Source organism: Ctenocephalides felis, unplaced genomic scaffold, assembly GCF_003426905.1.
Source record: "Ctenocephalides felis isolate EL2017-DRISC unplaced genomic scaffold, ASM342690v1 CF-g0.4_SCAFFOLD_01170, whole genome shotgun sequence".
Classification (NCBI taxonomy): domain Eukaryota; kingdom Metazoa; phylum Arthropoda; class Insecta; order Siphonaptera; family Pulicidae; genus Ctenocephalides; species Ctenocephalides felis.
Genome location: NW_020537324.1, coordinates 80,774,947 through 80,792,372, shown reverse-complemented (window position 1 = coordinate 80,792,372; position 17,426 = coordinate 80,774,947). Strand labels below are relative to the sequence as shown.

Genomic DNA, 17,426 nt, shown 5'->3' with positions numbered 1-17,426 from the left:
CGTGCCTAACAAACTGAAGCCATACTTTTATATTTGTTTTATTTATCAAGCTCTGCACATAGCTTGATCTATGTATCATTTGCTTTTTTATGTGAACGTTAATGCAATGATCATCATCACTATTACGAGGTAATAAATTAACCATATTATCAACGTCAACAGGCACATTTATAATTTGGCCAAACATTCCAAATTGTCCATTTGCATGTCGCAATCGTCTAATTTGCATGAAACACAACCTAGGTGAAATTAACCTTTCAGATACAGTATCTAGTTTAGGTAGACAATTTGGTATAGGTGGAAATACAAACGCGTTAAATTTACACAAAGTGGGAATTTTACCCGAATTTAATATCTTTCGACAAGTTTGACATCCAACCTGATTATTTGAATCAATATTCAAAAACCATTATTAAGAATTTGTTTTTGAGCATCATCTGATATTTCTAAGTCACTTTGAAGCCAAAGTCTATCACACACAAAACATACATAGCCAAAGCTATCATTTCTTACGCAGCGCAGATTTTTCCTTAGTTTCATTATTTATTTGCGATCATTTGCACTACAATTATTTATGGGGGACGGGATAAAATATTCTTCCGATTCAGATATTTTTATTAACTCACGAATTATACTGCTAACCCATGTCGCGCCTAAAGAAGTTTTACTTCAAAAAATGTTTAGAGACTAGGAGCTAAATACAAAACTCAAGTGAAAGTCGACACATTTTGTTTTTTTTAACTTCCCGTAGGGCAAGTTATAGTAATCGCAAAAAAATCGAAAATGAAAATTTTTATATATCTTTACGTTTCAGAGGTTTCTGAACATTTTGGCATACCTTAGAAAAAATGGATGTATGTATGTGTGTGTGTGTGTGTATGTATGTATGTATGTACGTGTGTGTATGTATGTGCGGATACAAATTTTCGTCGACGATTTCGGGAACACGGGTCAACCGATTTGAAAAATTCAAAAAACATTCGATTCGTATTGATAGGGAGACGTGCTGATTAGTTTTTGGCGAAGGCAGGTCTAGCCGTTCCGAAGATACGGGGCAAAAAGTGCCGAAAACGGTAACTCAGTTTTTGAGAGAACGGAGCGTCCGATTTGAATAATTCAAAAAACATTTCACTTGTATTGACAAGATAAAATTTTTATGAAGGTAGGTCTAGCGGTTTCGGAGATATGGAGGAAAAAGTAAAAAAATGAGCCATTTGGCGGTCAAAAATGATCACTAGACATATGCTCATCAAATTATCAGATATTTTATAGAGATTTTAACAATAAGTATACAATTTGTTGAAATTCCTATGGGTTCCGTACCAATGCTTATGCGTTAGACAGCGACGCGGCGCTTACGCGCTTTATATTTTATCCCTATGCAGTTAAAGCAGTACGATTGCTTTGAAAAGAAAGTTCAGATCTTCCACAATATGTCAAAATAAAAAAAAAAATTTTTTTCAAAATAAAAAAAAACAAAAAAAAAAATTAAAAAAAAAATTTTTTTCAAAAAAAAGTAATTTTTTGTCCAATTTATAGTTTCTCAAAAAACTTATTTTTTCAAAGTAATTTTTTTTTCAAAAATGTTAATCGTTTTAAAAAAAAAAAAAAAATTTGGTACGGGAAGTTCCAGCAATTTGGATTAAGGCACGATGCCTTAATTGCCTTAAGACAGAATTCCACTTACAGCTAGTATGTTTTGCTCGCAGACTAGATCGAATAATTGCGTCTTATTAGTAGTGTTCAACTTCACGTTGGCGTTTTCGTTGCATTTGTACGGATTTACACCCGTGTCGCGCCTAAAGAAGTTTTACTTCAAAATGTTTCAGATAAATTGAAGAAGTGCTGAGAAAAGCACGAGAAAAGTGGGAAACAAAACTGGATCGAACCCATTCTGGAAATGGATTGATTGATTTATCTTTTATCATCATTTACAGTATACTTACTCGAGTATAAATTCTTCGTCCCAAACAGGATCTGGTCCAGACTTGACTCTGGTTCTGGCGACTCGAACTTGATTTATCGACAAAACGCAGTATGGTTGTGGCACCAAACGTAAGGGCAGACGATGAGCATCCAGGATGTGGAGGGAAAGACATCTTAATTCTCTGGAATAAAAATATAAAACATCAAAATAATGATTGGTAAAATTCTCTACTGTGTAAATTTAAATGTCATTAGTATTATTTTTGTTATTATTACCTTAATCTTGGAACTTTAGCCTGAGCCTTCGATATCTGAGGTACACAGAGAGGTTTAAGGGCTGTGAGCCAATCAGTGTATTGTTGTTGAGTCGAACAGCACAAATGTGTAATAGTTGCTAAACATGGTAGAGCTCTTTCGACCATTTGGAAACAGAATGGTCTCTCCCATAAAGACTCATGAACCTAATTAAAAAAATATTATATAATAGGTTACATAATATATATATATATATATATATATATATATATTTATATTTATTTATTTATTTATTTAAATATATAGACCACAGATTACTCCAAGAGGACTCAAAAATACAGTTATTTTACATAATGAATAACAATTAAAATATATACAAAATTACAGTATATAGTTATTAACATAACATGCTTACATAAAATTACATATAATGCAGAATGTAACAATATTATTTATAAACAGAACTAGCAAACCCAACGAACTCCGTTTCGCAACCAGATGGTTTCGTGAGTAAGATGAAGAAATTTTTTGTTTGTTTTATATTTGAAAAGGGAAAATTTTATTTTATTACACAACAGTAATGAATTTATTTCGATTACAAAAATGAAGTGTTTGTTAGTTGAACTTCTCTAAGTAAATGAGAGTGAATCCGGAAATTATCCGTTTCATTGAAGTGCTCTTTGGTATACCACATTTTTTGTTTTTTGGTCTGACGTTAACACAAACAAAGCGGATGGTTTCCCAACTCGTGAACAGGCAACGTATAACTGCCCATGTGAAAAACAATGATTTTCTAAATAATCTATTTGAAATTTATCGCGCAAACACTAAGCGGCAAGAATTGGCCTTGCGACTTGTATATTGTCATTGCGAACGCAAGGAAATTATTCGCTGGCGAAGTTTGAAGTCAAACGGAAGACCAGTCGAAATCATTGGCATGTCACCAAATCGCCAGCAATTTTTTATTGTTTGGTGAAATTCAGTGCGTGTACATCATTATTGTTTGCGGCAAGAATTGCTCGTTGACTTAACCAAGCATAATTCTGATAATTCTCACTAATGTCATTACTCGAATTTTTTAATTACGGTGCGTAAAGTTCCAGCAGCTTGCATTAAGGCACGATGCCATGCACAACTAATTTTCTTAGCTATAAACCTTGCGGAGCCCGAGACCTTTCCAACGAATGCAAAATTGTCGAAATCGGTTGCGTTCTAGAGTTATTTCGTCAGGAAGGAAAACCCGACTTATTTTTATATATATAGAAGATAAGATAAAATAATGATATATTTGAAAAGAAAATAAAAAGGTAAACTTGTGCAGATGGAGATTATTTGATTAGGTGAAGTGTTGTGAATATCTATTTCATTATTAATTAGGTTAAAGTTAGAGGACATAAGTAGAATAGGCGAATTTAAGAGATAATTACAAATACAGTTATTTTACATAATGAATAACAATTAGATTTAGGAGTAGGATAATTGAAAAATAATTGTGAACGCGTAGATAGCCTTGGAACATTAAAGGATAGTTGATTAAGAATAAGAGGACAGTCTATAGAATTATTGCAAAGTTTAAATAAGAACATAATTGTACAGATAAATCGACGTGAGGCAAGGAAAGGAATACTAAATTCTTTTAGTAAAGTGTTGTGGTCAAAGCCACGTTCAGGGTAAATTTTATATGTTTTATAATAAAGGTATTTCAGAAATTTTCGCTGAACCTTCTCTATCGCATCAGAGTTGTTGGTTTGATGAGGATACCAAATAATGGAACCATATTCTAGTTTTGAACGTACAATAGAATAGTACATGCAAAGAAGCGCATTGGTAGATTTAAATTGTTTACACTTTCTCAATATCAAACCTAAATATTTGTGTGCTCTATTACAAATATCGGTTATATGATCCGTGAGAAACAAACTAGAATCAAATAGAACTCCTAAATCTAAAATTTTATTACATCTATCAATGCTGGTGTTAGATATTTTATAATCAAAATGTATTGGAACGCGCTTATGTGAAAAACTATGAATCTTGCACTTTGATATATTTAAATGTCATTTGTTATAGACACACCAAGAGTGGAAAGAGTCAAGTTGAGACTGTAATAATAAGCAGTCATCAATAGCATTTATTTTGAGATATAGTTTGAGATCATCTGCAAATAATAAATGTGGACAGCTAATAATATCAGATATGTCATTAATTGAGTAATAAATAGTAGTGGACCAAGAATGGAGCCTTGAGAAACACCCGAACTGATACATATATATACTCGTATATACTAATACTTATACTTATATACATACTCGTATATATAATAATTGCTTTATTTATTACCTGGTATAAATAAGCACAACTAAGGTCAATTAAACCTTTGGGCTTAGTTCTCTTCGGACTGTCATAAAACAATAAATGTGTATCACTGCCTTCTACTTGAAGCACAAAATAGAGCTGCTTCCATTTTTTGGCAGTTTTGTCCGATTTTTTAAACAAATATCTGTAACAATTAAAATTATTAAATATGTTAAACATATATCTGAAAAAAATTATTATATATTTTAAACAAATATATAAAAAAATAATAAAAAAAAATTAAATATGTTGAACAAATATCTGAAACAAATGAAAATATTAAATATGTTATATTAATTCTTAAATTGTTAAATCAATTGCATAATATAATATTAATTCGAACAATGAATCAATTATTGCTGATCATATATAGAAAACTTCATCCGTGTTCCCGAAATCGTCGACAAAAAAAAATTTGTATCCGCACACACACACAAGCATCCATTTTTTCTAAGGTATGCCAGAATGTTCAAAAGGTTTTGGAACATAAAGATATATAAAAATTTTCATTTTCGATTTTTTTGCGATTACTATAAATTGCTCTATGGGAAGTTAAAAATTAAAAAATTTTATTTCTCGTACTGGAAGTTCCAGCAATTTATCTTAAGGTACGATGCCATGCACCACTAGTTTTATAATTAAAACAGAAAAAGTAAATTGTAAATGAATATATAACGTTAATAAAGTAAATGAAAGTGTCATAAATGAATATATAATTATATTAATTGAAGATTCTATAATAATTAGATTATAAAAAAAAATTAAATCCACGTATGAATAGAAATATTATCATCATTTTTTGTAATAAAATTGATTGAATTTGATAAATTTTGATTTTAAATATTGAAAATTATTTAATATATAATTATATTGTAAAGCTGTCTCACCCTTGATGTTTAATCCCTTTAGTTTTCTTAAGACCAATCTGATCCCTGCATTCTCTCAACGTGGCATAAATTTTTTCAGCAGCCGCACAAATTGCTGGTGGAGTGAACTCGGGCTGGGAACCTTCTGCCACCAACTAAAATAAAATACAACAATAAATTATATAGACAAATATAAATATTATTTTTGATATTATAACAGAAAATATTTTAGGATACTGTTCTATGTACAACTACTATTGCAAAGATTCATTTGAAATTCTATTTTTATACATTTCCTTACCGGTTGCATAAGAGTATGTCCTTCAACAATCTGTTCCTTTCGGTATCTATTAATAACAGCATCCAGACATTCAAAAGTTCGACCTCCCATTAAATATCGTACACCCCTTTTTTCAATTCTGAACCTTTGGATTTGATTGTTGATGTGGAAGAATAAGGAGTAGTCGCCTGGGGAATTATCACTGGGCCTTACTAGGAACGAACCTGGACCAGCTGGAAAAATAAATAAATACACACACATACATATACATATAATATATATATATATATATATATATATATATATATATCTTGATATTGTTTGTTTAGACTTTGAAACATTATATGATACGGTTTTTCAGCCACAAGTCGAAAAAATAAAACCAGAACGTAAATATAAATCTTTTTAATACGTAATAATTTTTTTAATAGCTCAATGATGAGCTAGCAGAATAGCTCGAAACGTAATATGTAATAAATAGATCTTAAATATAAAAATGGAGCTCTTGATCAAAGAATTCGGTGAAACTCGAAAACGGCTAAACCGATTTGGCCAGTCTTAGTCTTGAAAAATTCGTGCCAATCCAGAGATGGTCGTAAAGGTGAGATATTATTTCAAAATCGCGTAGAAACTTTACATTTTTTATTTGAAAATTTTTGTAGAAGCGTAATTTGAATACAACAATGGACGGTGGCTAATACGTCAAATGTCAAATGGTAGATGATGTTCAATTAATTTAACATGATGTTTTAGGCGAATATTATTTAATTATTATTAAATTGTAGTAAGTATTTTTGTTTGTAGTTTTATTTATAGACAAAACCGTTAGTAAACGGGCCGCAAGTGTTACTAGAGGCTCAAAATATCAACTTTTTTGAAATGTTAATATGAAAATGCATTTTTTGGCATATTTTTCTCACGGTGCTGTGAAAGATCTCATTTGTATAATTATATACTCATTAGTATTTATAATACATTTTCTAGGTTATATTATTTTTTATTTATGTTATTTAAATTCAGAACCTAAATTTGGTATCGATTAAAGGAACATTTTGCTGAATAACATTTTCCTAGTTATAATTTCCCAGAATTTATCTAAAAATAGATATTAATATATGAAGGTCCGGGGTTAAAAAGGTCCACCAGCAATGTGTCAAAAACCAGTAAAGTTAAGCATTGTTTAACAACAATATTGAAAGTAGAGGGAAAAAGATGTATAACCAGCTATAACCTTGATTCTCATGACTTTGCTATTGGGAGATAAACGGTAATCTTTGAAAATCCATAATAAAAGTATTGTCTTCCGTTGATAGTTTTTTAGCATTAGTTAAAAGTGTAATTATTTTGTAAAATACATTTAAAATTAAAATAAGACATTAAACCTGTATGCCACCTGGCCGTTCCAAGTATTGTTTATAATTATACACAAAATCCAGAATTCAAAAAGAATCTGAAAAACTTGAAACGTAATCAATAAGTCGAAAAACCAAAAAAGACTTGGATTGAATGACTTATACCATGTTTTCTATAGAAAGTGTATAAAAATTCCAGTGTGATTGCATTGTCAAAATATAGATAGACAAACTAATGGGGTTTATTGTTTTTATAATACCTCATTGTATATAGCATTCAAACAACACATCCTTATACACGTTAAGTATTAAATATTTTTGATTCTCTAGAAATTGTTTAGAATATACCTTACTTAGCAAAACAACGTTTGCCGGGTCAGCTAGTATATATAAAATATTTTATCTTTTACCTTTAACAAGCATATCAACAGCTTCACTTTTCGTGCACGATCTATGAAACCATGAGAACACAGTGTTAGGATCAATACCAGGATCCAAGTCCTCAACCAGTTCCCTAAATATCATCCCCTGTTCGCCAGTTCTTTAAAAAACAAATACACAATCATTCCATAAATAAATAAAACCAAATAACTTCTATCTATGTATCTATTTACCTGTGAGCTGTTACCCAAAGCCATCCGTCTCCCATATCATTATGACAAAAGAATATGTCCCCCTTTTGGAATGTCAGCTCATCCGTGTCTGGCATTTTTGTGTATGGTAAAATAGCCACGACTTTCTACAAACGAAAAAAATGAAGACTATGAATACATGATTATGAGTAGGTATCTTTGTTATTATTTTATTAAGTCGTTTACCTTTTTATCGTTGACAGGCTCGGGGGGCGCAACTGGTGTGATCAGTCTTTCGCGTTTTAATAAATCGGAGCACTGTGTGTAGTATCCGACTAAGTCGCTTAAGGATAAAAATTGACGGCCGCCTATGTAGTAATCGCCACACACGGCAGTAATTCTAAAAAGAAATAAAATAAATAAACTAGTGGTGTTTGGCATCGTGCCTTAATGCAAATTGCTGGAACTTCCCGTACCGTAATGGAATATTCGAGAAATTTTAAACGTTTTCAAATACATTATTACAAATACGGTAACTTTCATTATTTTTCCTATCTTGTTATATCTGGGCAAATCAAATGTGAATCATAAAATCAATTTATCTCCAGAACATTAACAATTGTCATTTCATTTCGAATTCAATTTAAAAAAAATAGTTGCCTTAATAGTTACACAAAATTGAAAAAGAGCTCCCTTATAGCCACAGTCTAAACACATTTGCAAATAATTCTGTGCGACATTTTCACTTATACTGTGCTTAGCTTGGCGGCATTTTCACATTTTTCAATAGATTTTTTTTGAGGTTTTTCAATAGAAAAAGTTGAAGGATCATTACCTGAAATGATTCATTCCAGTTCGTCCCGAGTAACTAAGTACATAAGATCCTGGTTTTCTATCACTTTCTCTTACTGAAATAAAAAAAAAACGATTATATATATATATATATATATATATATATATATATATATGTATATATATATATATATATATATTTATATGATAAAGTTGTTATTGGGCATCCATCCGGTAATTAAAAACAAATGTCTTGTTACACAAACGCCAAACTGACAACATGCCTCGTTTGGAAAAAGCTTTTTTATAAAAAATGTATTATTTGTTTTTATTTTAATGTTACAATTATTTAAAATTTGTCATATAACTCGACGTTTATCAATTTGTGTTTCATAATTTTTTTCGTGCAATTTTCATGAGTTTTTGTGTTTTTTTTTTCAATTTATTTGTATGGTGAGTTCTTTACATTTATTTATGTCTATGTTTGTATTTTCACTTTTATATACTTTCACAATATATATTTCCTTTGCTAAAACTGTTTTTAATTAATGGATGGATGACCAAGAACAATTTTATCATGTTGTTTCACCATCTGAAAAAAAACCTCTCGCTTTATATATATAAATGTGTGTGTGTGTGTGCTCCTTATATTAGAAATATAATATATAGAAATAAAATTCCTTTATCCTCCTTATCCTTAATCCTTTAATCCATCCTTATCCTTAATCCTTTAATATATAGAAATAAAATAGAAGTGAAAAAATGGCAAGAAAATATCATTATTGGACAAATGGTTGACTGTCAAATTCATTCAATTAAACTTTTTAATTTAAATGGTGATAAATCTTATATTATGTGTAAGAAAAATGCAATTTAGGAATTATTTTTACTAAAAAAACAATTAAAATATGCCAAAGATTAAAATGTTAAATATATATAATAAAATGCATTAACTTCAACGATTTCTAATAAATTGCATATATAAATATAGAAATAAAATAAAATTTATTAAAAAAAAATACGAATAAAATTTAACAAAAGTCAAAAAACTTACAGAATTATATATGTAGCTTTTCACATCAATATTTGAATTCTGCTTTCGTTTAAGTTTAATTTGTATGTTTGTGTTCTTTGTTTATTTAATTGTAATGTATATTGTTTAGTTTTTCAGTGTATTTTTTTTTGCAAAAATGTTCAAATCATAGTACATATTGGAACTGCAGAATGATGACACACATAAAACGTCGAAACGTACAGAATAAAGAAAATACAAGCATTTATCGCTTTGGTCAACTTGTATCCATTTTTGGTTACACTTTGGAACCGTAACCATAAATAACGTTTTTAGGACTAGAGCAAAAATAATGACACAATTTTTTTTATAGAATTAAGTGTATTTGTTAAACTATGAATTAATAATTGTTCAAATTTGTAGATATTTAATTAACTTCCCGTAGGGTAAGTTATTGTAATCGTCCAAAAATCGAAATTGAAAATTTTTACATTTCTCGACGTTTTGAAGGTTTCTGAACATTTTGGCATACCTCAGAAAAAATGTGTGTGTGTGTATGTATGTATGGATACAATTTTTCGTCCACGTTTTCGGGCGCACGGATCTACCGAGTTAAATAGTTCTAATAACATTCAATTCGTTTTGATTGGGGGAAGTGTTGATTAGTTTTCGGTAAAGGCAGGTCCAACCGTTTCGGAAATACGGAGCCAAGAATGCAGAAAATAGAAATCGAGTTTTTGAGATAACGGAGCATCCGATTTGAATGATCCAAAGAACATTCAATTCATAATGATGGAGGGAAGTGGTGATTAGTTTTTGGCAAAGGCAGGTCCAGCCGCTTCTGAGATACCGAGCTAAATGTGCAAAAATGGCAGTTTTTTGAGAGAACTAAACATCCGATTTGAATGATCCAAAAAACATTCAATTCGTAATGATGGGGAGAAGTGATTATTGGTTTTTGGCAAGTTACATAAAAAATCCGCGCATTTAATCAGGATTATAAAATGGTAAAAAACGAGTCAAAAGTTAAAAACTAACTCAAAAACTATCACAAAACATAAAAAAATACAAAATAAGCCACAGCAGTATATTACAATTAACTGTTTTTATTATTATTTATTTTACCTAAGTAACTTCCAAGCTTAGACGCTGCCCACAATCTCTCCTCAGCCGTAAACCTGTCCAGACGACCATGGTACCATTCGGATTCAGGTGGAGCGATAACAGCTGGTCTGTCACCTTGATAAAAGATAAAAGATAAAAATAACAATTAAATGTATATATATATATATATATATATATATATATTACATATATTCTTATCTTACCATTAACACTAGGGCCATCAAGTTCATCTGGTTCCAACTCGACAGCCAAATCTGCCAAATCAATACCACCTCCATCGTCTGATCCAGTCGAAGGAGAACCTAAAAAATATTTCATTTGTATAATTTAAAAACAATTTTGTTTGAACATAAAAAATCTAAAAAGCAGGTGAACGATTATTAGTGGCTAAGACTATAAAAAGATGCTCAAGGTGCTGAATCCCATCAATATTGATAAAAAATAATGAAAAATTAGTAGTTTCAACTATGAAATTGAAAATTGGGGCATAATTAATATAAATAAAATAATTAATTGTCTTATAATAATATATATTAATAAATTCATTAATAAAATTGGAAATTTATGAGTGGGATGATTAATAATGCTAATTGTGATTTATAATTAATTAATTGAAATGTAAATTGCTATATACAAGGCTACATTAAAATAATAATTCAATGCCTTATTAAAATATTTTTAACTTCTCGTAGGGTAGTTATAGTAATGCGCTGAAAATAGAAAATGAAAATTTTTGCATTTCTCGACGTTTTGAAGGTTTCTGAACATTTTTAAGGGACATACCTCAGAAACTAAATGGATGTGTGCGTGTGTTTTGTATGTCCGCAATTTTTCGTCCACTTTTTTGGTCGCACGGATCAACCGACTTGAATGGTTTAAAAAACATTCGATCCCCATTAATAGAGAGATGTGCTGATTAGTTTTTGACAAAGGCAGGTCCATCCGTTACGGAGATATGAAGCAAAGAGTGCAGAAAATAGAAATCGAGTTTTTGAGAGAACGGATCATCCGATTTGTATGATTCAAAAAACATTCAGTTCGTAATGACGGGAAAAAGTGGTTATTAGTTTTTGGAAATGGTAGGCCAAGCGGTTTCGGAGGTTGGGAAAATGGCAGTTTTTTGAAAACTAAGAGTACGTCCGATTTAAATGATTCAAAGAACGTTCTGCTTGTTTCAACAATAGAATTGCTTTTGGAAAAAAAAATTGTTTCTAATTTTTTTTTCAAAAAATATTTTTGTAATTTTGGATTAAAAATTCAAAAAATCACCCAGGCTAAGCACAGTCTAAGCGCCACTCTGGTACAAATGAAGCACTTTTCCAATTTTGTGAAAACGAAAACTATTGAAAAATGTGAAAATGTCGCAAATCTAAGCACAGTATAAGTGAAAATGTCACACAGAATTATTTGCAAATGCGTTTAGACAGTGACTATACAGGAGCACTTTTCTAATTTTGTGAATTTTTGTAATTTTGTGAAAACTATTGAAAAATGTGAAAATGCCGCCAAGCTAAGCACAGTGTAAGTGAAAATGTCGCACAGAATTATTTGCAAATGCGATTAGACTGTGACTATACGGGAGCACTTTTCCAATTTTGTGAAAACTATTGAAAAATGTGAAAATGCCGCCAATCTAAGCACAGTATAAGTAAAAATTTCGCACAGAATTATTTGCAAATGCGTTTAGACTGTGACTATACGAGAGCACTTTTTCAATTTTGTGAAAACTATTGAAAAGTGTAAAAATGCAGCCAAGCTAAGCACAGTCTAAGTGAAAATTTCGCACAGAATGATTTGCAAATGCGTTTAGACTGAAACTATACAGGAGCACTTCTCCAATTTTGTGAAAACTATTGAAAAATGTGAAAATGCCGCCAAGGTGAGCACAGTATAAGTGAAAATGTGGCACAGAATTATTTGCAAATGCATATTAGACTGTGACTATACGAAAGCACTTTTTAATTTTGTGTAAATTAGGCAACTATTATTTATAAATATTTTTAAATTGAATTCGAAATGAAATGACGATTGTTAATGTTCTAGAGATAAACTGATTTATGATTTTCATTTGATTTGCTCAGATAGCAAAAATAATGAAAGTTACAGTATTTGTAATAATATATTTGAAAACGTTTAAAATTTCTCGAATATTTCATTACGGTACGGGAAGTTCCAGCAATTTGCCTTAAAGCACAATGCCATGCGCCCCACTAGTTTAATTTAGTTTTCCATCAATATTTCTTTTTTATCTTTTAAATTTCTATATGCTTCATGATTTATCTATATCTATACAAAAAATCATATCATCTAAAAAATCAACAAAAATTATTCTAAATGCACATTTGTTTAACATGCCTTGTGATATAAAAATCTTGTCACATGAAAATTTTAAAATAATAAAGTAATTTTTCTCATCGATACATTTGGTTTATGAATTTTTATGTACAGTTTTTTCTGTACGAGTAAATCTAATACTACCATGCTCTAAGTGCCATAATTCTACTATTTACCCAATCCGTATACTCTTGGATTTATGCAAACTAAATAAATTACAAAAGTTACAATAAACAGTATACAATATCTTTAGATAAATATTTAATGTTGAAGACAAATTTATATGTAGGACAACATATTTGTTAGCTGTTCTAACAATAATACATTACAGTATTAATTCTTTTATGCATTTTTATGGTTTATGAAATACATTGTAAAAGAAACTTGTTCGAGTCATTTTACTATTATCAAAATATACTTCTATATAAATGAATAGACTTTTTGACAATTTTATATTTATTATTTTTATTTATTTATTTATTTGATATAATTCGTACATACTGTATCTCAGTCAGACAATTGTTCTGGTATGAGAGATCACAGCAATTATAACAAAAATGAAATCTAAATTTTATGTAACAGACTTACATTAAGACATCTATATATTTTTACTTATTACTATTATACACACATATATACACAGAACGCTTGCGTACATACATACGTACTTATACTTAATTGTAATTAATATTTTAACAGAACAGAAGTAATATAGTATTTAAAATAAGGAATTTTATCTTGTTTATTTCATTTATCTCTTATGAAATTTTTCAATTCAATTTTGAAATTGTTTAGGTCCGTCCTTGTCTTTAGTTCGTCCGGTAGTTTATTGTAAAGGCTGCTTGCACTTCTCAGAGGACTTGCAAGTCCTTTACTAGTTTTTGCATGTTTCATGTGAAAGTTTCGGTTTAATTGTTTGATGGTCGTGTATATCCTGGTTTGTCTCTCTTGAGGTGCAAGTTTTGATTTTGTTATTTTTTATTTTGAATATTAGTATACATTTTTCTATTTCTATTGTTTTGTGTAATGGTATGTTCTTTGTCTTTTGTAGAAGTTCTTTTGTCGGGGTGAGGTAAGGATAATTGTAAGTTGATTTTATTGCTTTATTTATCATTCTTTGTAGTGTTTTATATTTTTATTTGTTGTATATATAAGTAAACCATTTGCAATATGTCACATTTTGGTAACTCGAGAGAATTCCTAAAGTTTGGCTGATATGATAAAAATAAGCACTGATCAAAAAAGTATGGTTAGGTTAGTCTTTGTTTGAAACCGTTTCAGACTTATAGCTAAAAAATTACTAAAATTCTTACATACTATGACGTTTGCAGTTGCATATACTTCAAAAGACATTCTGCATTTAGTTTAAATATTGACTAGACCTTTAGCAATACATTTACAACAATATTTACCTAGTTTATCCTTAGGAATAGCTCCCATTCCTCCAGGCATCATCCTTATCAAGTCAGCCATTGTCACTTTTGCACGTTATCTCAAAATTTATGATAATTTTTATACTAAACAGACTTTACATCAACATCATCGTTACATATTTCTACTCAACCCAAATCTCGAGCTTTTAAAACCAAAATTTAATTATATTTTTCTACAAGCAGCGAGAACAAAAACACAACCGGTCCAATGAAGATGATAATGTTGAATAAAAGCAAAATTTGTATGAAATTTGATGATTTTTATATGTATTTCGATTTCTCTTTAAACGTTTTATGTATTACACATATGTGTTGCGTTAATTTTTCACAATATTCCTAACAATTCTGGGAAAATTGCGTGAGAATAAAGGTATTTTGAAGTGACAAAGATGTGTTTTTCCATATTTGACAACTGTCAAATGGACGTACGGAAATATCGATATTAGGAATAGAGGATATCGATATGATTGGCATATTTTTATAAATAAATAATATAAATGATGTTAAATAATAAATTACTGCCTGATTTGTTTATATTTTGTTATATTTAGTAATAATAATATAAATTTTGTTATATATTTGTCAAAATAGAAAAAAAAATAAATTGTCATTTTTTAAAAACTGTAATTTTTAACCCAAAAAGGTCTAAAGTATTAAAAATTATAATTCAAATTATTTAAAACAAATAACTTTCATCAAAAACCTCAATATGTTTACAAATATAAAATTTATTTTAAAATATTTTATATTAATATCGATATTTTTCCCTCGCCATCTTTGTATTTATTATTGTTGACAGTTTTGACGTTTGGCAAATTTATTAAATTACACGAAAACATATTTTGCTTTTGAAATTAAATTTTTAAAAAATCTAGTCATATTTATAATACTAATATATGTTCAAAAATGACATCTGATAAATATGCTATGTCAGAAAAAATCTTACAAGATATCAGCAATGTTTTGGAGAAAAATCCAAATTTGTAGGTTATGTTTGTAAATAAATTATAAATGATAAATTTATAATGTATTTTGTATTAAAAATGTGTAGATTATGTTGTGATCAAATTGTGTATCACGTTTCAGTGAATTAGTGATGTAATATTGTTAATTTTGTAATTGTTCTCATTGTGTACAACAAATGTACACAATTTGATAACAAAAGTTGTTTATTAAGTATAAAGCAAATAATATTACTGAAGTTGCAACTGAAATTGATATATTAAATAAAATATATGTCAAATAATGATCTAACCTGTTATTTTGTTATTTGTACTAAAATCTTTCAAAGTTACCACAAACTACTTATAAAAATTTTATAACTTAAACCTTCTTGTTCACTATGAATGAAATTATTCAATACGTTTATATATATATATATATATATATATATATATATATATTATATTCATTTACCTATTTCCTTTCCCTTTCAGAGACGAATTCGAAATAATACCCATGCCCAGTAGCCAAAACAAATCACCAGTTTTGACCGCTGGAAATTGTCTAGGTTTAGAATCGTGGTGTACAAAATATCTATACTGTTACGTCTACGAACTCGTTATGAACATAAGAAAAAATAAGAAAAAAATCATCTTAGACGATAGCTTGATTAAACAATTAAATTGTGCACTGTTGTTAAATCCAGATATTACGAGTTTTTGGAATATGAGAAGACAATTTGTTGAAAAGGGTGCTGTTAGTGTTGAGGACGAATTAAAGTTTTCACGACTGGTCTTGAGTAGGAAACATAAGTGTAATGATGCCTTTGGTTATAGACGCTGGCTTATATCGAGAATTATTGGTAATATAACTGGTATTTATATTTATTATTAGATAGATTATATTTAGTTTAATCTCCTTGCAGGTGAGTTTACGTTACAAATCCTCGACACAGAATTAGAAGTGTCCAGAATTTGTGCAGACCGCAGCCCTTGCAACTGCCACGCCTGGACACACAGAATTTGGTCGATGCAAAAATATTTAAACCAACAATCGACTGTGGAAAACCATTTAGGTCTTTTGTTGAGAGAATTAGAATTCTCAGAAAATTGGACATCGACACATGTATCTGATTTTAGTGGTTTTCATTATAGACAATATTTATTGGAACAGTTTGGACACAATAGTTTGATACCAGAATTGACAACAGAAATTTGTGGGAAAGGTTTAGAGATTTTAAATAAATTCCTGAACACAAATGATGAAGAGGTAATGGATATATGTAATATAAATTGTAGTGACATGTTGCACCATTTGTACAACTACAAAGCTTGTTCACAAGATTTAAACAATGAAGCCAGACTTATATTCCTCACCATGTTACTAATATGTGATCTCATTTTTTGTCAACGATTACACGAAACGTTTTCGCATCACGAATCGGTGTTTTGTCATCGTCGGTACATTCTACACACTATACTAACCATAAACAAAAATTTAAACCCTTTACCAATTAATACAAAAATAGATTTAAACAAATTGTACAAACAGCAACAATGCAATAGCAATATAGTGACTTCTCTAGAAATCGATCAAGTCATCTTAAACAGTCCCAAAAAGACAAAACATGAATACAACTTGAATAGACTTTTAAGAGCTGTTATAAATAATGAGAAACGTTTAGTGAATGATTCCAAGTACCTGAAATGGTGTCAGTTTATACTACAAGTGCCTTTAGGGTAATAGGATAAAAAAATTAGTATAGTAAAAGACCCATGTTAGCAGACGCTTGTAACTTTTGAAGGATTTGTTGAATGCATATGAAATATTTGGCAAATTTGTACAAAATTGAATAATAGACAATAGTTGGTAACATCATGAGACCGTACAGCAACTTTGTAAGTTAAAAATCGCAATTGAAACCGGAATTTTAATGAAAGCGCGTTGGACATTCAGTATTTTTTGAATAATTTACAAATCCTAAACAATTACTTTAATATTTTATTTATTTATTTTTATATATTTTAAATATGTAGCCCACAGATTTCTTCCAAAAGGACCTATAAATACAATTATTTTACATAATGAATAACAATTAAAATATATACAAAATTGCAATATATAGTTATTAACATAAAATGCTTAACATAAAATTACATATAATGCAGAATGTAACAACATT

The 17,426-nt window shown here is 29.4% G+C and overlaps 2 protein-coding genes across 2 annotated transcripts in view; one reads left to right on the top strand and one right to left on the bottom strand.

The window, feature by feature from the left end:
• LOC113365696 (ras GTPase-activating protein 1) overlaps positions 1-14,504 on the bottom strand; it is a 58,420-nt gene extending 43,916 nt beyond the window's left edge. The window contains exons 1-12 of the mRNA XM_026607218.1: positions 14,282-14,504; positions 10,739-10,837; positions 10,536-10,649; positions 8,442-8,514; positions 7,853-8,006; positions 7,649-7,773; positions 7,445-7,575; positions 5,704-5,915; positions 5,424-5,557; positions 4,522-4,681; positions 2,203-2,387; positions 1,947-2,108 (exon numbers count right to left, since the gene is read on the bottom strand). Of these exons, the coding sequence (XP_026463003.1) occupies positions 1,947-2,108; positions 2,203-2,387; positions 4,522-4,681; positions 5,424-5,557; positions 5,704-5,915; positions 7,445-7,575; positions 7,649-7,773; positions 7,853-8,006; positions 8,442-8,514; positions 10,536-10,649; positions 10,739-10,837; positions 14,282-14,342 (1,610 nt within the window). The 5' untranslated portion in view covers positions 14,343-14,504. The remainder of the gene's footprint in view (positions 1-1,946; positions 2,109-2,202; positions 2,388-4,521; positions 4,682-5,423; positions 5,558-5,703; positions 5,916-7,444; positions 7,576-7,648; positions 7,774-7,852; positions 8,007-8,441; positions 8,515-10,535; positions 10,650-10,738; positions 10,838-14,281) is intronic.
• Positions 14,505-15,208: 704 nt separating this feature from the next.
• Positions 15,209-17,220, top strand: LOC113367992 (protein prenyltransferase alpha subunit repeat-containing protein 1). The gene is made up of 3 exons (XM_026609553.1): positions 15,209-15,285; positions 15,739-16,106; positions 16,170-17,220. Exons 1-3 carry the CDS (start codon positions 15,209-15,211, stop codon positions 16,985-16,987), a joined length of 1,263 nt encoding a protein of 420 aa, XP_026465338.1. The 3' UTR covers positions 16,988-17,220.
• Positions 17,221-17,426: the final 206 nt, after the last annotated feature.